This window comes from Protobothrops mucrosquamatus, unplaced genomic scaffold (assembly GCF_001527695.2).
Source record: "Protobothrops mucrosquamatus isolate PMUCROS unplaced genomic scaffold, P.Mucros_1.0 scaffold370, whole genome shotgun sequence".
Lineage (NCBI taxonomy): Eukaryota > Metazoa > Chordata > Lepidosauria > Squamata > Viperidae > Protobothrops > Protobothrops mucrosquamatus.
In genome coordinates, this window is record NW_015386704.1 from 471,735 (window position 1) to 496,742 (window position 25,008).

The window sequence follows — 25,008 nt, forward strand, 5'->3', positions numbered from 1 at the left end:
CACGTACTTTGTTTCAGCTGCATCTGTATGGTGCTGAATTTTCCATGAATTATATTCACCATACGCTCTATTTCTTTGGGCGAGATTGGCCTTGTTCTACTCTGTTCCCGAAGGAGGTTCATAACATGAGTGGTGAACTCACTGCAGGCCTGAAAAAAACAAGTATAAAATAAGCACATTTAACTGAAGCAAAAGGTCCCTTGAGTCAGATCTGACTGCATGACTATAGGTAGTCCTCTATCAATGACCACAATTGAGCCCAAAATTTCTGTTGCTAAGCAAGACAGTTGTTCAGTGAGTTTTGCCCATTTTACAACCTTTTTTTGTCACAGTTGTTAAGCGAATATGGCTTCCCCATTGACTTTGGTTATTGGAAGCTGGGCAGGAAAGTTACAAATGGTGATCACATGATCTGAGAGTGTAACTGTCATAAATACATGCCAGTTGCCAAGTGTCCAAATTTTGACCACGTGACCATGGGGATGGTACAACATCATAAATGTGGAAACTGGTCATGTCACTTTTTTCAGAGCCATTTTAACTTTAAACGGCCACTAAAAGAATGGTTGTAAGTAGAGGACTACCTGTACCAGTTAAACCAGAATTTTAAAACTAGACTAAAGAATTCAACAAAACATGGATTTGATATTATGATTTTGGGTTTGATAACTTTAATAATTACTGTATAATATGCTGCAGAGTGTATTAGACAGGTCTCACTAAAAATTGCCTAGAGTTACTTTTTTTTAATAACACACATATATCCCACTACTTTCAAGTTGTCAAACATATTTACTTCTACATTTTTTTATTTATAACAAGATACTATATATGGTAATGAAACAATGCCTGTATAACAGTAGTGGTAGTAGTAGTACAATATAATGAAAGGGAAAATATTAACAGTCAACTTAAATAAAATCTCCCTATGAAACATAGACGCTGATGTCAGCTTCTGAATAAGAAAAGCTACTATTCATGCAAAATCTGGTAAACTGGAGCACTTTTGAAGCGAAAAAGTCATAAAACTATTGATGCAAGTGCATTTAATGCAATTGAGAACCAACAAAGGTCACTGTCTTGAACTTAAAAAAAAAAAGACAATCCTAAATTATACAACTTATGTTTATTTCACACAATAGTTGGGTTATTATAATTTTCATAAAACCAAATACTCCCTGATCTGTGGTCACAAAGGAAAAGCAATTAATTGTTTTAAACTGAGAGGATAAAACAGAGAGGATAACTCTTCCATGCAGAAAGATCACCTGTTCATATTTCTCTAGCTCAGAGTGGTATATCTGTCGGATCTGTGACAGCTTGGCCCTGTAGTCAGAGTGTTCAATGCTATTGTCATTTGGACAGCCACCTGATGTTGCTGCTATTGCCGCTGGTCCTCCTCTTCCCCGCTTCTCGGGCCCGGAGACACCCTCAGCCAGCAACATGTTATCTAGTCTCATTAGCTGAGCATCAGGGGGATCTTCTTCCTGAATACCACGTATACTTAACACTGGATAAATATAAATAAGGAGCAGACAATTAATTAATCACGCATTATTTCCCTCATTTTCTCTTTCCATAGAAATTAGTAAACATGATTTCAGAGGCATAGCACATGAAGAGAAGACCAAAGATTGAACATTTAATTTAGTTGCATACATAACTAGAATGTAGAACCAAATGAAATGTTGAAGCTACAAGGTAGCATTAGAAAAATTACAGTAAATGCCATATTGGAAAAATTACATATAATAACCAAAAACCTCTTCAGAGTACTTTAAAGTCAGTACCATTTTTTGTGCAGCAATATAGATTACAAACATATCTAGCAAAAAACAAATCTAGTAGAGTCGAGTCGAGTCGAGTCGAGTCGAGTCGAGTCGAGTCGAGTCGAAGAGAAGAGAAGAGAAGAGAAGAGAAGAGAAGAGAAGAGAAGAGAAGAGAAGAGAAGAGAAGAGAAGAGAAGAGAAGAGAAGAGAAGAGGGATGGGGATAGGCATAGGATAAAACTAGAAGAATGGATTGGATTGGGAGAGGAGAGGAGAGGAGAGGAGAGGAGAGGAGAATATTGGAATGGAAATAGGATAAGAATAGAATATTGGAATGAAATAGAATGGGAATAGGATAAGAATAGAAAATTGGAATGGAATGGAATAGAATGGGAAAAGAAAATAGAATACTGGAATGGAACTGACTATTGCAATGGAATGGAACAGAACACAACAGAAAAGAACAGAAGAAAAACAGGATAAGAATAGAATTTGGAGTGGAAATTTCAAATGGACGAATGGAATATTGTAATGGGATAGAATAGATAAAATAGAATAGATAAAATAATGGAATGGAATGGGAATAGGATAAGAATATAATATTGGAATGCAATGCAATATTGGAATGGGATGGGATAGAACAGAACAGAACAGAATAGAATATTGGAATGGAATGGGAATAGGATGGGAATAGAATATTGTATTGGAATGGAATATTGGAATGGAATGGAAAGGAACAGAATAAGAATAGGAATAGAATAATGGAGTGGAGTGGAGTAGAGTAGAATATTGGAATGGAATGGGAATAGGATGAGAATAGAATATTGGAATGGAATGCAATAATGGAATGGAATATTGGAATGAAATGGAAAGGAATAGGAATAAGAATTGGAATAGAATACTGGAATGGAATGGAATAGAATGGGAAAAGAATAAAAATAGAATATTGGAATGCAATAGAATAGAACAGAATATTGAAATGGAATGGAATGGAATGGAATAGGATAAGAATAGAATATTGGAATGGAATGGAATAATAATAGGAATAGAATACTAGAATGGAATGGAATGTAACAGAATAGAACAAAATAGAATATTAGAATGGACTGGACTGGAATATTAGAATGGAATAAGAATAGAATGGAGTGGAATGAGAACAGAACAGAACAGAACAGAGCAGAATAGAATATTGGAATGGACTGTAATGGAATATTGGAATGGAATGGAATAGAATAATGGAATGGAATGAAGTGTAATGGAATGGAATGGAATATTGGAATGGAATGGAATAGATATTGGAATGGAATGGAGTGTAATGGAATGGAATAGAATAATAGAATGGAATGGAATGGAATGGAATGGAATGGAATAGAATAGAATAGAATGGAATGGAATGGAATGGAATGGAATGGAACGGAGTGGAGTGGAGTAGAATGGAATAGGATATTGGAATGGAACGGAATGGAACAGAATAGATATTGGAATGTAACATTGGAATGGAACACTGCAATGAATCACTGGACTGGACTGGAATGGACTGGAGTGGACCGGGATGGGACAGAAGGAATGGAATGGAATGCAACAGAACAGAACAGAAGGAAAACAGGATAAGAATAGAATTTGGAATGGAACAGAATGGAACGGAATGGAATAGAACAGAATAGAATATTGGAATGGACTGGAATGGAATATTGGAATGGAATGGAATATGGACTGGACTGGACTAGAATGGAATAGAACAGTGGTGGCGAACCTTTTAGAGACCAAGTGGCGAAGGCTGAGAAGCGAACGGAGAAACAGAATGCAGCTGAAAGGCAGGTTGGTAAAAAAAAAATGCTTGGGGGAGGCAAGGGCATCTGGGCGGGGGCGGCAACTTTAACCTGCACGGCTTCGGCAGGTGTCTGGCAGGGAGGGAAGCAACAGGCCCCGCCCCACCCCTCGCATGGAGCGCCCTACTCCCTCTGCTCCCCCCACCCCCACACGGCACCTTTTTTCCAGTTCCGATGTGTCACTTCCTCCGCCGCTATGTGGGACTGAAAATAAAGTTCAATCAAGCAATTCCAATTTTGCGAAATCCTTTTTTTTTTCCGCAAGAAGTTGAAATTGATTGATTGAACATTTTTTTGCACACGGCGGCGGAGGCCTAGGACTGGGGTGGTGGTGCGCGTGCCCACAGAGAGGGTTCTGCGTGCCACCTGTGGCATGCGTGCCATAGGTTCGCCACCATGGGTAAAGAATATTGGTCTGGAATGGAACATTAGAATGGAACACTGGAGTGGAGTTGAGTGGTGTGGGTGGGATGGGACGGGATGGAAGGAATGGAATGAAATGGAATGCAATAGAAGAGAACAGAATAGAAATAGGATACAAATAGAATATTGGAATGGAATGGAAGTTTCGAATGTATGATTAGAATGGAATGGAATAGAATAGAATAAGAATAGGAATAAAATATTGGAATGGAATGTTAATAGGATAAGAATAGAATATTGGAAGGGAATAGAACACTGGAATGGAATAGAGTGTAATGCAGTGGAGTAAAATGGAATGGAATAGAATGGGAAACGGATAAAAATATAATATTGAAATTGAACTGAATATTGGAATGGAATGGAAGGGAATGGAATCAAATGTGAAAAGGATAAAAATAGAATATTAGAATGGTACTGAATATTGGACTGGACTGGAACATTGGAAGGGAACATTGGAGTGGAGTTGGGTAGAGTGGGTGGGACAGGATGGGACGGAAGGAATGGAATGGAATGAAATTGAATGGAATGCAACAGAACAGAAGAGAAATAGGATACAAATAGAATATTGGAATGGAATGGAAGTTTCAAATGTATGATTGGAATGGAATAGAATGGAATGGAATGGAATAGAATAAGAATAAGAATAGGAATAGAATATTGGAATGGAATGGAATGTTAATAGGATAATAATAGAATACTGAAATGGAATAGAATGCTGGAGTGGAGTGGAGTAAAATGGAATGGAATAGAATGGGAAACGGATAAAAATATAATATTGGAATTGAGCAGAATATTGGAATGGAATGGAACACTGGAAAGGACTAGACTAGACTAGACTAGAATACAATAGAATAGAGTAGATGATTAGCCAAGACTATCTAGATGCTTCCAGCTGTTGGGTCAACAGAAAACTAACTCCTGTGAAAATTAATACTGTATTCTATTGCCAACTATATACCGGGCATCTGAAGTTTTTTATAGATATGATATCGGAAATGAATTATTTACATAGTATGAATAGCACCAAGAAAGCAAAAACACCTAAATAAATGGGCTTGACAAACCATTTTTTTTTCCTAAATCTCTTTTTCATATCAATTTTCTTAATTTAGAATATAAAAACAAAAATGCAAAAGAAAATAATAGTAAAGATAGGGGAGGGAAAAGGAAAGGGAAAAGTGTAGGAAAAGGGGGAGAAAGAAAGAAAAGTTCTTGACTTCCAACTCCCTTTGGTGCAGTAGAATAAGATAATAACATTATACCTCAGCTTTTTACTTTTACATAATAGTATAAACTAGCCGTTTCTATAACAACAAATCTATCTACTAATCAGTAATACCCAAAATCAAAGTTTCATTTTTTTCTATCTCGAACACAAAGTGCAAAAGCATTTTCCAAGTAGAAACAAAAGTAATTTTGTTTTTTTCTTTAAAGAGTCAATTTAACCATCTCTGCTAACTCCATCAACTTTTACAGCCATTCATCGATTGTGGGAATCAAAGTGTCCTTCTATTTTTGTGCATAAAGTAATCTTGCTGCTGTCAAAATAGATAGCATCAAAGTTTCAAATTTTTCCCCAAGTTTTTTTTCCATTAAACCCAAAAGAAAAGTTATGTTCACTCTGAGAATCTTCTGTATTAGGATGTGAATCCTATTCCAATATATCTTTGCTTTATCACATGTCCATCGTAAGTGATAAAAGGTCTCTTCTTTACATTTGCATTTCCAACATTCTTTTGAAATACTTTTTTACATTCTTGACAACTTATCTGATGTTAAATACCAATGATACATCATCTTGTAGAAGTTTTCTTTTAAATTATGATTTAGTGTAAATTTTAAACCTTTCGACCACATATTCTCCCACTGTTCAAGCATTATATTATATGCAAAGTTCCTTGCCCACTTAATCATGCAGTGCTTTACATATTCATTTTCCAAATTGAAATTCAATAACAATTTATAGACTTTAGCAATAATATGTTCAACATTACCACACAGTAGGATTTCCAATTCATTTTTCACAAAATCAAACCCATAATTCTTTTTGTCTGATATAAATCTTTCTTTCAATTGTAACTATGTAGACCAATGGCAGACACGTCCTTCAGATTGTAACTCCTCCTTAGACTTAAGGATAGGATCACCAAAATTAAAAGATATTATTTGACCATAGGTCCACCAGTCTAGCTTCGCCACCATTTCTTTTCTAAAAAAGCTTCCTGGGGCAACAACCAGAGAGGCATCTTTACAGGAAACCTTGTTTTATATTTATTCCAAACTCTTAGGATGACACGTCTAACAAAATAGTTATTAAAGTCATCATTTACTTTGACCTTGTCATACTATAGATAACCTTGCCATTTCTTAATTCATGACCCTCTAAATCAGGTAGCATCGAAATACAATTTTAAATCTGGTAAACCCAAACTTCCTCTTTCCTTAGCATCTTGCAAAAGTTTGTATCTAATTCTTGGTTTTTCTCCCCTTGCGATATAAACTTAGAAATACCCATCTGTCATTGTTCAAATGGATATCCAGTGCAAGTACTGCATATCTCTTTTTTTCAAAGAAGTTCAAAATGGCACCTAAGGTTGAGCACTGATGATGTTACCTAATCTAGAATCAAACATCTGCAAGAAAACCACGCTCAAAAAACACCAAGAACTCAACAAGCATAATTTGTTTATACAAACATTTCAATACCACTCTTCTTTAAGCAGCTCAAAACATTTTACAAAGAAACAAACAAACAAAAACTCACATAGAACATATACACATTACAAAAGCAATTCAGGTTCATCATCCATGCCATAAGCCTGTTGGATCTGTATAATATTAATGACTTTGCAAAAGCAAGCAAAGTGCAGACTTTTCATAACCAATTAGCATGTGGATTATTAAAGTAGGCTAGCAACAGTGATCAGGATCTCAACCTCCTGTTTATTCTTTCCCAGCCAACTGGGTTCAAGAAATAGAAACAGTTGTGCAATGACAATATCCAACTGAGATTCAGAAATGGGATAGCTGAAGACCAATAGACTGGTCAATGATAGCTCTGAACATGGAACATAAATAGCAGCACTATTAGCATAAAGCACTTGGATGGCTTTAGGTCAGTCATTCCCTCTTCCACCAAGGAAGGAGGAAATGACAAATCACTTCCAAAAAATTCAGGGAGCTATACAGCCATTTGCTAAGAGTCAAAAGCGACTTGAAAGCACCAAATTAATATTCACCATCATTTTAGCCATTGTCTATCCACTGCAGAATGAAGACCTCTCCCGCATGTTTCCAACCCATACGGTCCTGAGCTTTCTTTTGCCAATTGGGCCCGCAGATGTTGCGGATCCATCTTGTTTTAGGTCTCTTTTGTGGACGCTTTTTATCAAGTGGGATCCATTCTATGACTGCCTTGGTCCACCTGCCATCAGTTCTTCTTGCTAGGTGACCAGCCCGTTTCCATTTCGATTCTTTTACTCTCTCGATGATATCGTATACTTTTGTTTGTTTTCTAATCCATGTGCAGGTCTTTCTATCTTGTCTTACAATGCCGAGCATGTATCTTTCCCATGGCTCTTTGCACCACTCGTAGCTTTTGTATCGATTGTAAGGTTAGTTCCATGTTTCATCTGCATATGTTAGAGCAGACAGCAAACATACTGATCAAAAACTTTTCTCTTCAGGCATAGGGGGAGGTTGTTCTTGAAAATTATGCTTAGCTTGCCGAATGCCTGCCAATCACATTTAACACACTGTTCAATTTCTTTTATTGTATCACCTTCCACTGAGATCCGTTGGCCAAGGTGTATGTAGTGGTCTACTATGGCTACTTTTTCTCCAGATATAAAAAACACCATTTCTCTGATGAATTTATTAAACATAATCTGGCTCTTTTTCAGGTTTACAAATAATATTTAATATTAAAAGAAAGAATCCAATTACATGTTTGGAAGAAGCACTCCCAGGTTAAAGATACTGTTTCCAATAAACTAAGAAGAAATTTCTTGACAGTTAGAACAATTAATCAGTGGAACAACTTGCCTCCAGAAGTTGTAAATGTCCCAATACAGTAAGTTTTTAAGAAGAGATTGGACAATCATTTGTCTGAAATGGTATAGGGTTTCCTACCTGAGCAGGGGGTTGGACAAGAAGACCTCCAAGGTCCCTTCCATCTATTCTATTCTATTCTGTTCTAAATACTGTCACCAGTATAGCAACACCACTGGAATTTTCTATGCCAGGGCCTTTCAACTGGTGGTACACGTACCACTGTGGTACTTTGCCATTGGCAGGTGGTACACGACTGTCCTAGAGAAGTATAGCAGGGGAGGGGAATGAGCCAAAGCAACCCAAGCCTGAGGGAGAGGCAGCTGCAGTTGGAGGACTGTGTAGGCTCGGCAGAAGCCCCAGGAGCCAGCAGGCTCCAGCTGATTAGCGCTTCCGGAAACAGCACAGAGCTGGAGTTGAACTGAAGAAAGGGGGGGGGGAGAGAGGAGAGGCTATAAAAGGAGGTGGTTTGGGCGAGAAAGGGGGGTAAAAGACAACAGGGAAAGAGAAGGAGAGCTCAGCAGGCAGGGAGGAAACAGGGACAGGGAAGAAGCAGCAGCTGTTGCTGGAAGAAAAGGTCCCGTTTCGTTTTTTCCAGCCAGGAGAATGTAATCAGCGCTGATGAAATGAAAAGCCGGCAGACGAGCATGTTGGAAAGGAAGTGGGTTTATTTAGTTCTGGATCAGCTGGCAACTTGATTGGGTTACCATAAGGATTTTTGTACAGTTTTTATAGTATTTTGTAATTCAGAGGCTCAGTTTGTGTGCTTTGGTTATTGGAATATTTTAGTCTGTATTTTGGGCTAGCAATGAGTCCAAAGTGTGGACTTCCATAGGTTTAGCCCCTTTAAACAAATGTAATTGGTTTTACCTCCTTGAGTCTGTCTATGGCTTTTAGAAAATTTTCTTTGAAGGTAAACAGGCTTAATTTAAGGCTAAAGCTTTTCACAATTGCCGGAGCCTTTCAGTATCAGGTTGCAGCATTGTGATAGGTGACACGCCTGAGGCAGCTTAAAGGGAAAAAATGGAGTTTATGTGTTTCTTTATTTTGTGAGTCTTTCTTGCTTTGCACTTGATTCCTGTGTCTTTAAGAGTACAGGGAAGGGATGGGGGGTGCATTCTTACTACACTGTGGAAGGAGAGTTCAGAAGGGAGAGAGGAAGAAGGGCCGACCATCTAGCTCAGGGGTCTACAAACTTAGCAACTTTAAAACCTGTGGACTTCAACTCCCAGAATTCCTCAACCAGTCATGATGGCTAAGGAATTCTGGGAGTTGAAGTCCACAAGTCTTCAAAGTGCCAACTTTGAAGACCCCTGAGCTAGCTGGTAGTGGTGCATATTAATAAACATGGATAAATTCATCATAACATTTGTCAGTGCAAAGGGAAATTGATTCAGCAAAGGAACAGCCACTGAAGAAATTAAAACTGGTTCTTTTTTCCCTTTTTTCTATAGCTTGTAATATTTTATTAGATTATAGAATAAAATACAAAAGCAAATAGTAGGACACAGTGCGGAGGAAAAAGGGGGGGAAAGTGAGGGGGAGAAAGGAAAAAGAACAGACTTCCTCTGTTGCAGCAGAAGGAAGCATTAACATTGAACCTCAACTTTTTTACTTTTCCATAATATTATAAACTAGCCATTTCTATAACAACAAATGAATCTAATCATTAACCCTCAAATCCCCCTTCTTTTTTTAGTCATCAAGTTTTTGACACCTTGCTAAGCACTGGTGGTACTCAAATATTATCATGTCCTAAAAATGGTACAATCTGTGAGAAGATTGAAAAGCCCTGTTCTATGCTATATTCATCATTGCAACACCATCAGTTGTATCAGACAGAGCATTGAGAGAATCTACACTTGGGTTCCTATGACTATTCAGATCATCAAACTTCTAGTCAGCCTTTTAAAAAAAAGCTACGGCATCTAATTCATGAATAATTTTTATTAAGGCCTAAAGCATTAAATTAAATTGTTCATTACAGCCAACAATGTGGGTTTTTTATTGCATGTTAACTCAAGTTAGTAAGTGAACTAGATAATATTTTTTCCAAACAAAAGAGTAGATTTGTCTCTGTTAATTAGCGGAGAGAAACGGCTATCTTCATTAAATAACCTCAAAATATTACTTGAACCAATTACTTTAATATTTATCCCAATCATCTAATTAATCAATTAAATTAGTAATAGTTCAAGAAATCTTTCCATTGGTTGGCAGCCTTAATTTTTATGGATGTTTTTAATGGACGATTGTGAACACCATAAAACCCTAAGAACCTGTGCAGTCGTATATACTAATATGCCATGGATTGTTCTGATTCCTAATCATAACACTCTCTACATATTCATTAAAATGGAAAATAATTAGGCTGAGCCAAGTGAAATTCCCATCATTTCTAATTAGCTCTTAATTAAAACACATCACAACCTAAGGTACTGAGACCTCAATCAATATGCAAATGCAATCATTGCAATATATTTACATATCATTAATTAACATGCTGCAGTGCTGTAATGAACTGTATGAGAGCACTGGTGCCAAAACAAGAATGATATGCAATTTGTTGAGGCTCATTTTCCAATCCAGATTTTTCTCTTCCATACGGCAATAAAAGCAGCAGGGCTCATATTCCTGGCTTATGATAGAACATTTTTTGTTCACAGAGAGAGAAAAATATATTAACTGAAATATGCGAGCAGCAAATACAGGATGTTCATGCCAATAAAACTGATATACTGTAGTAGTTCGCACTTCAACCAACTACTGGTAAATTATAAAGTTCTATGGAGGACATGTCATTAAAAGAATTGGTAAGGTTTTAGCTTAGGTTTGAGGAGTATATAAAGAATTATCATACTGCCTAAAATCTGCCTAAAATATGTTTTATAAATCTTAATGTAGAAAAAGAGGTATAAGAAATTGGAGAACTTTCCGCTTGGTCCCTTGAAGATCCTCTCATCTTAACCCTTCCCTCAAGAGCTTTCACTATTATTATCCACCCTCAGCTGTATTTCCATGAAAAGGAAGAAGAAAGAATCTCTCCATCACCTTCTCTTCTGTGAACAGCAAAAGAGGTGCGGATTGGAGTCTCCCATTAATATAATGTCTCAGGTGTTGCTATACAGGTGAAGTAAAAAAGCTTTAATTAAGTAATTTGCATAGATTTCAGCAACTTGTACATTCTATAAACATGTCCACAGTAGTGAACCTCAAGTACAGCATCTTCATATCATAATCAGCCATTGTTGAAATAATATACAATCTGCATTACTGTTATTTTGGCACAACAATGGCCGGATGACCCTAGATCAGTGGTTCTCAACCTTAATGCCGCGACCCTTTAATACAGTTCATGTTGTGGTGACCCCCAACCCTAAGGGCTCTCCAAGCGCACACCGACGCCGCCCACTCACCCGCCGCGCCCGGGGCTCAGCGTGCCTCGCCTGTCCTCGCCTCACTTCCGAAGGTTGCCGGCCTGCCTGGCTCCAGCTGGCCGGAGAGGGGGGGCAGGAAGGCCGCTCCGCCGGCTCCGCCCAGCCTGGTTGGAGAAGCGCCCAGGCGGGGAGAGGGAGGGAGGGAGGGAGGGAGGGAGAGAGAGAGAGAGAGAGAGACAGAGACAAGAGGGCGACAGTACTGTTGAGCCTCCTCCGTGGAAAGGGCCGAAGCAGCGCAGCCTCCCTTAGGAGATGCTCGCCGGAAACGAATCCGGCGCTGCAACGGCCCCCAGCTCGAAGCCGTGCGGAGACGGATAGAGGAGTGGTGTCTCAGTTCCTAAGACCATCGGAAATATGTGCTTTCCAATGGTCTTAGGCGACCCCTGTGAAAGGGTCGTTCGACCCCCAAAGGGGTCGCGACCCACAGATTGAGAACCGCTGTCCTAGATGATACTATAAACCATTGTGTAGAATGACCTGACTTAGCCACTGAGCATGTTGTCCTTGCTCAGTTCAAAAAGAGTACAGAGAAGAGCAACAAAGATGATTAGGGGACTGGAGGCTAAAACATATAAGGAACAGTTGCTGGAATTGGATAGATCTAATTTAATGAAGAGAAGGACTAGGGATGACATGATAGCAGTGTTCCAATATCTCAGGGATTGCCACAAAAAAGAGGGAGTCAAGCTATTCTCCAAAGCACCTGAAGACTGGACAAGAAGCAATGGATGGAAACTAATCAAAGAGAGAAGCAATCTAGAACTAAGGAGAAATTTCCTGACAGTTAGAACAATTAATCAGTGGAACAACCCGCCCCCAGAAGCTGTGAATGCTCCAACACTGGAAGTTTTTAAGAAGAGATTGGACAACCATTTGTTTGAAATGATATAGGGGTTTCTGCCTAAGCAGGTGTTGGACTAGATGACCTCCAAGGTCCCTTCCAACTTGTTGTTATTATTATTATTGATCATCACACAGTGAGCCAGATGTTCAGATTAATTTGGCATTTTTGTCTACCTATCGAGTCCTTACCAAGGACCTGGGATAGGCAGACGTGGATATTTAATGGTATTACAGATATCGTCGCAGGATGGAAGCTGTTTCTAGTAAGGCCGCCTTTTGCAATTGACTGATGGTGAATTTGTCAATGCCAATGGTGTTCAAGTGATGCTCCAGTTGTTTTGGGATTGCACCCAAGGCGCCTATTACTATTGGTATTACCCTTGCTTGCCTTTGCCACAGTTGTTCTATTTCTATTTGTAGGTCCTTGTATTTTGTTATCTTCTCCAGTTCTTTCTCTTCTATTCTGCTATCTCCAGGCACTGCCATGTTCATTACTATTATTAATATTATTACTTATTATTATTTAGTTCCAGTTAAAATGGGCTGCCTTCTAAAACATTGAACATTCTAATTTCATACAGCTAATATGAAGCCTTACGTTACTCTTACTTTGGAGGATGTCACTTTAAGATTCAGTGGAGTCTATTTATTTTATAAATATTTCCAATTTGTTTTTCAAAGGTTAAAATAGAGATGCAAAATTGTTTCTTTCTGAGTGAATGCACACAAGATCAAGATACACTACATATTTAATGTTGTTAAGATGATATTACCACTATCAAAATGCATGGGGTATACATTCATAAAGATGGAAGATAATTTTAGCATCCAATTGGATAAAACAGTTACATCTTTGACTTTTATAGCTGGGTTTTTTTTCCCAACTTATTGAAAACAAAGGCATCTAAATGGCAATCACAAAACTTGGGGAAGAGTTTTATTACCAAAGCTACCTGGTTCAGTTCATACATATCAAGCTGTTCTCCTCAAGTCTAGTGAATAGGTTACAACAATAAATGGGATAAATGCTCAGATAAAGGTGATAAGATATATATTTTCACATTTCTAACCTATTTACCTGCAAATTATAGAACACAGTTCATCTTCTTTTGACAGTAAAAGCCTGGTAAAAAGCAAAGAGTCTTTCTAGTTTCCATTAGTTTATTATCCCCAAGCCTATTATTCTAGTCACTTTTCTTAATTATTCAATGCTTGAATAAGAGCCAAAGTGGTTGGAACAATAAACTTACAGATGGTAAAATAAGAGAAAGAGAAGGATTCAGCACCTACTTTCCATTAATGCTGTCCAAAGCATCCTTTTTTATAATTTGTATTAAAATTACAATTATGCAAATAAATAAAGCAAACTACAAAAAAGGAAAAGTTCTCTCTGGTTCCTTCTAGGATTCAGTGATCGAATTTCCATCTTATCATGTTTCTTTAGGAATTCAAAACAATAGCATTCTTCCACAGAAGGACTCCCAAGATTAATTTTAAAATTTTATTTCAAATCCATCTAGACTTTTTATTCCACTCATAACTTTGAAAATCAACATTCTAATCATCTTTTTGCTATTTATTAAAAGGGGGGGCTGTCCTTAAACAAATCTTTAAAAATTATTTTGCTATGGATTAAAACAAACTCACCTGGTGGGTTGTAAGACTTGTGGATTGCAAGATTCTTAACAGTTGAAAAGCAAGTAAGCAAATTGAAATTATGATAAAGAAATAAGGACCAGTTCCTGCAATTTTAGCTGTCCAGAGTGCGCATGGGCAATCTCAGGATGTTTCCTTTATCTGGAGAGAGTTGGCTGGCCAGAAAAACCCCGTCCAGTAACTGATCTCACCACAATCTCTACTGTAGGCCACCGAGCGAGAAAAAAGGGGGAGAGAAAGAGAGAAATACACGAAGCGGTGCTTAGAAAGTCATTCATTCAGATCATTCCCCTCTTGGAGTGCCAGGAGTTGAGAATATAAAAAGCTGGCCCCAAATCTGGGGGCCCTTCCCTTCCCCTTCCCCCCTTCCCCTTCCTTTCTTCCTTTCCCCTTCCCTTCCCTTCATATATCCTGGATTCAAAACCCACAACCCCTCTCCTTTTTGCAGCACAGTTCAATTCAAGCAATTGAGATCCATGCTGCCCATTGTGCACCAGTAGAGATTGTGGTGCACATGGGCAATCTCAGGATGTTTCCTTTATCTGGAGAGAGTTGGCTGGCCAGAAAACCCCATCCAGTAACTGATCTCACCACAATGCAATCTCTACTCCTTCAAAGATATCTAGCTCATCCCAAAACAAAGCATCTCTTTATGTGATTAAAATAGAGATAATTTAATTGGCCATAAGCAACTCTAAATTAATGTATTATGGTGACAACTGTGAAGAGATGAGGTACCATATTTTTTTCCAAAACTATTTTAACATATACTCTTTTTATCATACTCCTATAAACTATTCACATTGCTCAATGGTACTGGTAAAGATGCTTCTATTGCTGTGCCCTGGTTTCTGTAAAGGATCATTTTATTTTTAAAAATGCTTTATATCCTGTTTCAACAAATAATGAAATAAGATTTTTAATTTCAAGTAATTTTCTTCATCTAACTTTATTAAAGATAGCTAAAATTACTTCAGACCCAGATAATTTTGACAAAGTCTGAACTATTAGTTGTACCTACAGTTGGATCAGATAAGATTCCAATACTATATTTACCTGGCCAAAATCTGAAAATCTAGCTAAAAGGGAGGATCATTCTACACTAGACTATCTCATTTTGAACCCCTTCCTCTAGCACATATACTATATTAATTTATATTAGTGCTTTTTAAAAAGAAAGAAATAACATCTGTATTTCCAGAGATTCTGGTTTTTAGACATGTTGCAGCCAAAAATTATATTTTGTTGAATAGTTATTTTCTCTTATCGCCAGGCAGCTTACTCAAGCATTAAAATGTAAATTAATTCTTTCTTACTTTTCTATTCTTCTTAAAATAAACATGGCCACAACATTTTACCATGCTTGCTGAAACTCTGATATGGTTACAGCAATCCACATGGAATTGCTTCATAGACATATCTAGGCCATAGAAGTAATTATTATTTTTTTCTTAACAGAACCTTCTGCAATTGTTTTAACACATTTCACTTGCTGTATTTCTTCACTAAAGAAAGAAAATAGAGCATACCGTACACCCGGATATTCAGGGAACAGTGCATTCTGATGACATTCCACCCAAAAATACAATAGGGACATGTATTATTAAAATTAATATAACAACCTTGTATTAATTCACACATTTAAACATCAAAGCCAAAATGCAAAGAAAAAATCAGAATATATAAATAGAAATAACAGAATGTATTTTCTGACAGAACCACCACACTGTTTTGTTCTTACAATGTCAATGGTAAGAGTGCAGATGCTAGAAGATAGCAAAGGGAAAGACAACAAGAACACAAACAAAAAGCCACATACTTAACATTGATTCCGAGTTAAAAGCAAGCGTGGGCACCTAAATAGTTAAAACTGAGCATCAGCCCTATTACTACAGTATGATCAGGCCTTTGTTTGCTCAAAGCCATAACATCTGCTCTCCATAATTTAAATAAGGAACAGACAGGCCATCAGACATTCAAAAACCTATGAGACCTAAACAAATCCTCTGTAACTATGGGGCTGCAATCCTTTAGTCCAAATATGTTCACATTAAAATGAATTGCAACTTGAGGGTTTTAAAAAATACAAACTGCCCAACCAGAGAGTTTAAGTTCTAGCAGGAAACACATTTCATTAAAGCAGAGGTTTTAAATCAGTGCCTTTTCAGCTGTGGAAAAAGAAAGAAATTTAAACATGCACATTTCTAATTTTGCAGAGCTATCCTGCCATAAAAGGCAATTGCTTTTATAAGAAAGCTATTGGTAAAGTTCTCATTTAATAACAACATGCCTGGTTCCTTTTTGTTCAGTGTTTCTATGGTCTAAAAAAGATTCAGAAAAATCAATATAGCCAATGCTGACTCTTTTCTTCTAAGGAACACATGGCATTTCAAAAGGGAAATGCCATCAAGAAAATTGTCTTTCACTGATCCATCTTAGTATTCATTTAAGTTACCTGGAAAAAGCAAAGCTACCTGCCTGTATTACATATCAATGCATAATACTGATACATATACATAATAATGTATAATATATATTATTATATATAATAATATATAAAATATATATCACAAAATTAGAATTTGCAAATCATTTGCAATTTGGCTACTAACATCTTACATGAACCTCTGGTCTCAGGAAATTAATAAAATGTACCTGATCTGAATGAATAGACAAATTTAAAATGACAAATCTAAGACTAGATATAAATATTGACAAAATGGAAGAGAATGGAAGAGGCATGCTATTTTTCATTATATATATCTCCATTTCTTGTTTCTTCTTTATTTTAGTGATAAAATACCAGGGTTCTGAAACTTTAAAATATATAAACCCCTACAAAGATACAACAATTTGTGTAATTCTCTTTATATGAATAACAATACAACTGCCTATTGCAATTTGGCCCAGACTAAATAAGGAGCAAACCCCAAAGCAAGTTTTGATAGGGTTGCACATGATCCAGCAGGATAATCTGGCAATCCCTGGTTTACCAAGTTTTGAAAATCTTTTTTTAAACATCTGTAAAATGAGATAGTAGATAGAAAGATGACTAAATTTATCTCACAAAAGAAAGCCACTATTGAATCACCCCTCAGTTCCTGGTTCTTTTCTCTCTCCTTTAGAAGAAGTTATCTGATGTAAAATCTTATCTCAGCTATCAGACAAGAGTTTATATAACGGTAATTATTTTACACACTCAGTATTAGGATTATTGCAATTTCCGTATCACCTTGAATATTTAAAGGTCATATGCATTTTATGTGGAAAGTAACATAAGAAATTTTAAGAAGATGCTTAGAATAATATAATGAAAAGAAATGTTTATGGATGTAAGACAAAAAGGCAATTAATTACAGACCACTTATTCTGAGCAGTATCATTAGAGAGATAAATGAATGTGGTGCAAAAGTTACAATCCATCACAAAAAATGTTCTGTGCAAATTCAACTGAAAAGAGACTCAATAATACTCTTGCTCATCTATTGTTAATACTAATATCCTCCTCACACTATTTTTGCTCACCAAACCCATTAGAAATGGTTTAAATTAACTGTGGTAATTCTTACCACTGACTCTCTGAAACAGAGAATGGTACATAAAGCAATCAATGCCCATCCAATTTATTAAGAGGTGGAAACAAAAGGCATTTAATCAAAGCCATATCTCTATTTATGGTATTCTCAGTTTAACATTCAAAACATCTGTATTCAAAACTGGGAGTGAGAATTACAAAACTAGCAAGGCACTACAACTTCCTAATTACTGCAACTTAATTCTATGAGAATGGAGCAAAATCCAGAAAACAGAATTAAGCAAGAGTTTCAACTCATGGGAGAATGGCCTACTTTCAAGTTGCAATGAGATCCTGAACATCTATTGGAAATTTGGATTAACTATAGTTTCCTGTGGAACTACCACTTAGCCAGAAATAAATTAGTTCGGATGTCAAAGAGACACTGACATCATAAAAGTATGGGATTGATTCAGAAATGGCAGAGATGCCCAAGTGCTAATTCTAGAATAAACAAAGGAAGAGAAGATTTATAAGAACAACTGTTCAGAAAGGGCCTAAAGAACAGGCAACTTTTTTTCATTTCTGCATGATAATTTTCCTACTTTGGGGTAATTATTAGAGATAGAGGAGCCCTGTCCTCTTGTACATTTGGTCCACAAATATCAAAATTCATATGTTAATCTCAAATGGCCAGAAGACAAGCCCACCACCCACAATAACTCCCAGTGAACTAAGCATTCATTCCAGGTAAGCAGCTATTCCTTACTTAAACCATTCTCTGGCATGAAGGACAGACTAAACCCCTTCACGTAACTTGCAAGCTCACATGAATTATTCACTAAAAAGGGGAAAAGCAGTATGTGAGATATGCCATTCATACGAGTTTTAGAAGCCCTTCAGTCCAAATGACAGCCAACATTATCTGCCATTTGCAGATCTTTATGTCGTGTCACCTGAGACTGCTAAATGATTTTATGCCAGACACAGCATAAAAGGCATCACCTGCTATTATCATGGTGACTGTGTTAATATGAATGATATGCAAATTATATTCATTATACAGAAATTAAATTATACAAATTAGTTATACAGCTCTCTAGAGCAAGACATTTCCATTGTGGCCTTTGGTGTTCAACAAGTTGTTTACGCCATAAAATTAAGTTTGTCTGTAAAAAGGTTAATTTTACAGATAATAATCGTCATACTGAATTCAAATTCAATCAAAAGAAAAAACACAAAACGTTTAACATAGCAGAATAAAACACCGAAAAAAGTGATTAAACATCACTTGTCAATGCACAGCTGATAACAGTGGGTGATATTAAATAAATGCCATTAATACAATAAATATGGAGAGAGGGCCAGTAAATGCAGGTTGATATCAGTTTGATTTCTTGAATGATGAAAATATACTAGGTACCTGTTTTATTTAAAAAGGCAACAGAAACAAAAGACCTCTTCTGAACTGTTAGTATTTTGTTCAAACCCAAACACAAACTATTGCACAAAGTTGCACAATACTTTGTAGCCTGAAAATAATCAGTTTACAAATAATTTAGGAACAGAGTCCTATACAAAGATTTAGGTCGCCAAAGTCCTAAATAATTTCTAATTAATTATTGGTTCAAATATCAGCAGTCAGTTTAAGAACTAGGATATTGTTGTACATCCAGTTTATTAGCTGGTACTGTTAGTTTTCAGATAAAAAAATGGAAATGCCAACAAACCTGTTTTTTCTTTAATATCACATAGCACACTGAAAAGAGCAGGTTTCATTCGGTGGCAATTCAAGGCATGTTTCCTAAAGAAAGAGAGAAAGGAAAAACAAAAAGAATGACAAAAAGAATAAAAAATGAAAACAAAGAAGAAGCAATGCATTTCATTCAAAAGCTGGAAACCATATTGACTACTAGTTAATTGAAGGCCTGTATTATATATATTAACTAAACACCACAAAAGTTAAACTTATATAATTACATGATGACTCATGACACGAACACAGACTCCAAATCAGAACTGATAAATTACTTGTACAACAGACAATTTTTCTCTTACACATTTCTGGCCGAATCAAGAAGATTTTGTTCTAAAGTAACCAGTTTGTTTACATTTTTTAATCTTTCCTAAACAAAGACGTCATAAACCAAAATATATTGTGTCAAAGCTTTTTGCCATAAGTGTAGCTAGGCTTCTGGTTTTATAAATGTCTATCTCTAGGGTAGAATTCTCAGCTTTGTATGAAGGTGCATCTTCCCAGAACAGCAACCTCCCACATGAACTGAGACTTTATTTACACATAATCAAACAGATTGCAGGAAGTCCTCGACTTAAAATCATTCATTCAGCGACTATTAAGGTCACGGAGCTGCTGAACACAGGAACTTATGACCAATTTTTGAAGTTATAGCCACTGCAGGCCTCCCAAAGTGACCATCAAAATTTAGGTGCTTGGCAGCCTGCTTGCATTTACGACCAGTGACGCTTCACTTACTCCCACCTCGTCTCCCCCCAATCTATGCCCTTTTCCCCTCCTGTACTCTGCAGCCTCCCAGGGCGTCAAGAGTGAGGGAGTGGAGAGAAAGACAAAGCGTTCTGGGAGTGATATGGAGGGAGGAAGACCTATGCACCACTTTCTGGAAAAGTGGTGGGGCAAGAAGGCTCAAGTCTTCCAGGAAAGTGATAGGGCAGGGGGAAGACCTATGCACCAGTACGGTTCCTGGCCCATGGCAGGTTTCTGCATGCCAGGGCCTTCCTTACCCCAAGGCAAAACTGCAACGGGGGAGCTGAGATTGCAGCTATTCAGTGAGATGGACATATGGGCACCAGAACACTTATTATAGGTTTTTGTTCATTTATTTAAACAATGATTTATGACCCGCAATTTCCCAAAGGGTTCAATGTAGTTTTCAGTACCATATAATAAAAATGCAAGAATTATAACCACTGACAGTCTAATTCGCTAGGGCAGTTTAGTATCTTGAGCATTGTTCTCCTTAAAAATTCCATATAGCAGACCCTAGTTGGGTAGGATAGATAGTCCTGCAGATAACTGGGAGCTAAGCTTTTTCTGCTGTGGCATCTGTCTAGTCAGTGGAACATCATCACCCCCCCCCTTCCAAAATGAGACTGACCCTCCTTGACATCCTGCCAGAGGTCCCTTAAAAAACAGCTGTGTCAGCAGACCTGGGGCTCTCAAGGCAATGGTGAATTGATGAGATGGCTGCATTGTTTTAACATCAATTCTCTCCATTATCAATAATAATATAGGTGAAGTTTTTAATTGCAGTTATTTTTAACATTTGGATTTTATGATTGCTTTTATTGTAAGCCGCCTAGAGTCACTTTATTGTGAAATAGGCGGCTATATAACTTTGAAAAACAAACACTATTCGAACTGAAGCATTCATAGGTTTAACTACTCCCCCCCCCCGACACATCAACTCAAATCACCCACTTAGGAAGAAGAACCATGAGTAACAGGGAGTCTATCCCAATTCCTGCAGACAGTCCAGAGGAATATTCAGTGGCCTTAAAAATTCAAGAGACATGCACACCCTCTACTCAAGGCCCGACAAAGTTATCAACTAGCATGATCAATACTGTTTCTCTCCTACATCCAGTCTGAAAAGTATTCAGAAAATCCACTTCTTCCAAGGTCCCTGTAGCTAAGACATGTCAAACACAAGGCCCGTGGGTCAAATCCGGCCCGTGATGGGCCAAATATCGCTGCCCTGGCCCCGGCCCCAGCAAGCCCCGCAGCCCCCAAGGCATAAGCACAGGAGGCGGTGGGCACACGGGGCTGACTGACTCCGGAAGCAGGGGCTGCGTAGCCATCTGTGAATACGGGGCCAGCCCTCCAGCAGCAGCGCTGCAGCGGCAACAGCAGCACACAGAGTCGGGGGGGCATGTGACGCAGACCGCCGGACACGCCTATTCTGTCCCATCTCTTTTTGTTTGGAGAGGTCACCAATGGTCATCTCCTGAGCCCTTGGCCTCTGCGTGAAGCGCATTCCCCTCGCACACCTTGGTATGCGCCGCAGCCATGACCGCCAGCCACTTGTACAGGTCCATTAGGCTGCTGCCCGGAACTGCAGGCCTGCCCAACATGAAGGAGGCAAAGCGATCGGCTAGGAAGCCCCGAGTAGAAGTGGTAGAGCACGCCCAGGGCCAGCAGGCAAAAGGCCACCCCGAGCGGGGAAATCCGGATCCCCATCAGCGCCATGGCCACCCAGCGCCAGCAGAGATGGGGAGGAGGCACGCAATCCTGGCTGGGACTGGGCAGCCATGGTGCCGATGGGGATTCGGCTTTCCCTGCTTGGGGTGGCCTTTTGCTTCCTGGGCATGGGTGTGCTCTACCCCCTCTTCTGGAGCTTCCTAGCTGGCCACTTCGCCTCCTTTGTGCTGGGCGAGGCTGCCGCTCCGGGTGGCGATGGGAGCCTAATGGACCTGCGGGAGCTGCTGGCTGTGTTGGCCCGAGGTAGGGCCAAGGTGCACTGGGTGTGTGAAGGGAACAGGCTCCACATGCGGACCAAGGGCAAGATCCACGAAGGGGACGAGATGATCAGCTGAGGCTCTCCAACTGCAAGCAAAAACAGATGGGACGGAGTAGGCGTCTCCGGCGGTCTGCATCACATGCCTCCCCCTTCCCTCACCCGCCTGCTGCTGGAGAGCTGGCCCGGTATTCACAGCAGACTGCGGAGCCCCAGAGTGTGCTGGTCGATGGGCCGGCAGGTTGTGGCTGCTGACGGACACCGTCGGCCCCCATGCGCTCACTGGCTTGTGTGTGGAGGGGCTAATGGTGTCAGGCAGCAGCCGCCCTGGCCCCTGACTCATCTTGCCTTGTCCTAAGGCAATGGCACCCCCATCCTGCTCCCTGCTTCACCTCGCAGGACGAGCCTCCTACCACCACCCCACCCGCTAGAGACCCCCTGGATCTCCCCCAACCCTGCCCAGGTGTCCCCCCCACAAGCAACATCAAGGTGGCCATGTCCCCGGCCACCCCCACCCAGTCAGCTATGACCACCATAGCCATGCCCACCCAGTGGGCCACGCCCCCACATCCCCCGAGGGCACCACAATGCTGATGCGTCCCTCAATGAAACTGAGATTGACACCCCTGCTGTAGCTGAATCCCCACTACTTTCTCCAATACATTCCCTAACAACTATTTGATCATCATTTTAATGGCTGTCCAAAGTATGGGATCTTCAAATGCTGCACTTTTTAGGTACTACTCCCTTTTTCAATGAAGCATTAATCACTCCCAGTTCTAGCAACATACAGTTCAACTTTCCTAGCTGTACAAACAAGCTTCATTTAGCATGGATCAAGTTTATAGATAACACAAGCCCCTTGTTCAAATTCTAGGTATTCATGAGTTCAAAAGAATCTGAGAATGTTCCTCTATTGGGCTCAACCTCTCACTAGACCTTTTCTACAGGGAGTCAAGCTTCATGTGAATGTGACTGTTTTTCTTGCAAACATGCCAGAGAAATCCTCGCCTATTGTTTCCTAAAATATAATGCATACCCTTGAACACCACCATTGTACCTGAGTCCCAAGGTATCTTATTATATTATACTCCCCCAAAATAGACACACATCTGTGATTGGTTAGTGGCACTCTTCTCCTTCTTTAGTGCTCATTGTTTCAGTTCCTATACAGATAGTCCTCGACTTACAAAATTCCATCTAGTGACCATTCGAAGTGACTGAAAAAGTGACTTATGAACATTTTTTTACATTTGCAGCATTCCCATGGTCATGTGATCAAAATTTAGACGCTTGGCAACTGACTCATATTTATGACGGTTGCAGTGTCCCGGAGACAGCAAAGCCAAAGGAGAAGCCAAACTCACTTGTGGGAAGTCAGAGTCCCCCCCCCAGAGAAGGAAATATTAAAAGGGGCAGAAAAATATATTTTTCCTCAAAGGGATTTTTTTAAAAGCAGAAACCAAATCTCTCTGGCCTCAAATCTCTGCCCCAAGCTTCTCGGTCGGGATATGCTTACGTTTACATTTTGGTAGTCTTTCAAACAGTTCTGTTTCTCTGAATTTTAGACGTATGGGGTGGGTTTGAGATCCTCAGTAATCGGGGTAGTGGTCCCTTCGTCCTATACTATTATCCTAATTTGGACAGATATCAAGGCCTAGAAAAACACTCAGAAATAGCCTCAAAGTTCATGCCATAGGAACAGGAAACTATTCCAAACAAGAGGCTAGAAGGGGTATAAAAACCTTCAACCCATGTGCTCAGCCCTTCTCTCCTCTGCTCTTTACTGAAGAACCATCTTTCTGCTTCTGCAATAAACTGTAACCATCTTCCCAAAGCAGTCACCATGTTGCTTATTTATTCCCGGCTTGGATGAACCAAGATGAAGACTTACTTCTAACACACTTAATAACCGGGCTACTAACTGAACAATTGCAGTGATTCACTTCACAACCGTAGCAAAAAAGATTGAAAATGCGGCAAAACTCAGGTAACAAACGTCTCACTTAGCAACAGAAATTTTGGGCTCAATTGTGGCCATAAGTCAAGGGCTACCTGCAGTTCCTCAGCATTATAGCAAGATTTTGTTTCTGGCCTTGGTGATGCTGCTCCGTCTTAAGAGGTTTGCAGGGAGACTGGCATTGTATCTGCCTTGATTTTATTTAGCATGGGCCAAAGAACTTTTTCATTTTCCCTAAATGCTTCTGGTATGAATATTTCTTCCTGTTGGTTCTAATAATGGTTTTTTTTTTAATTCTATAGGCTTATTTGAACAGTGGGATATGAAAATAAACATAGTTTCTTAACCATGAGATCACAATTACAAATGCTTTTAAAACAGCTTTAACTCAGTGTCAATTTATACTGGTTTTGTACTTATACATGCGAATGTTTTATATGTATACATGCAAATGTTTTAGGCTTTTGTAATGTTTATGGTGCAGACTTTTCTTTTGCCATTTTATAGTAGAGTTAAATTAATGGTGTTTGATGCAATCTTACTACAGATATTTTAGGTTGTGCTACTTTGGAACTTTTTTATGGTAATTTTATTGAACATTATGGTTAGCAAGATAAGAATACTAACTAAAAAATAAAAAAAGTAGAAAGTGCAGAAAAGAGAAAAAGCTTAAAGAAAAATAGAAAAAGGAAAAGAATATACTTTTAAGAAAAGAAATATAACTTTATATAATGATTGGTAGTCCTCAACTTATGACTACAATTGGGACCAGAATTTTCATTCCTAAGCAAGACAGTTGTTAAGTGAGTTGTGCCCAATTTTATGATCTTTTTTGCCATAGTTAAGCAAATCACTGCAGTTTTTAAGTGAATCATGTGATTGTTAAGCAAAGGCTGCTCTCCCCATTGATGCTGAGAAGGTCACAAATTAGGATCACATCACCCTGGGATGCAGCAACTCTCATAAATACATACCAGTTGCCAAGTACCCAAATTTTGATTAGATGATTGTGGGTATGCTGCAATGGTCCAGTTA

The 25,008-nt window shown here is 38.7% G+C and overlaps 1 protein-coding gene across 1 annotated transcript in view; it reads right to left on the reverse strand.

Annotated features, from left to right (window-relative positions):
• LOC107287231 (pre-B-cell leukemia transcription factor 4) overlaps positions 1 to 25,008 on the reverse strand; it is a gene marked incomplete in the record, with an annotated part of 64,971 nt that overhangs the window by 29,460 nt on the left and 10,503 nt on the right. The window contains 3 exon segments of the mRNA XM_015815720.1: positions 1 to 149; positions 1,269 to 1,510; positions 19,251 to 19,324. Of these exon segments, the coding sequence (XP_015671206.1) occupies positions 1 to 149; positions 1,269 to 1,510; positions 19,251 to 19,324 (465 nt within the window).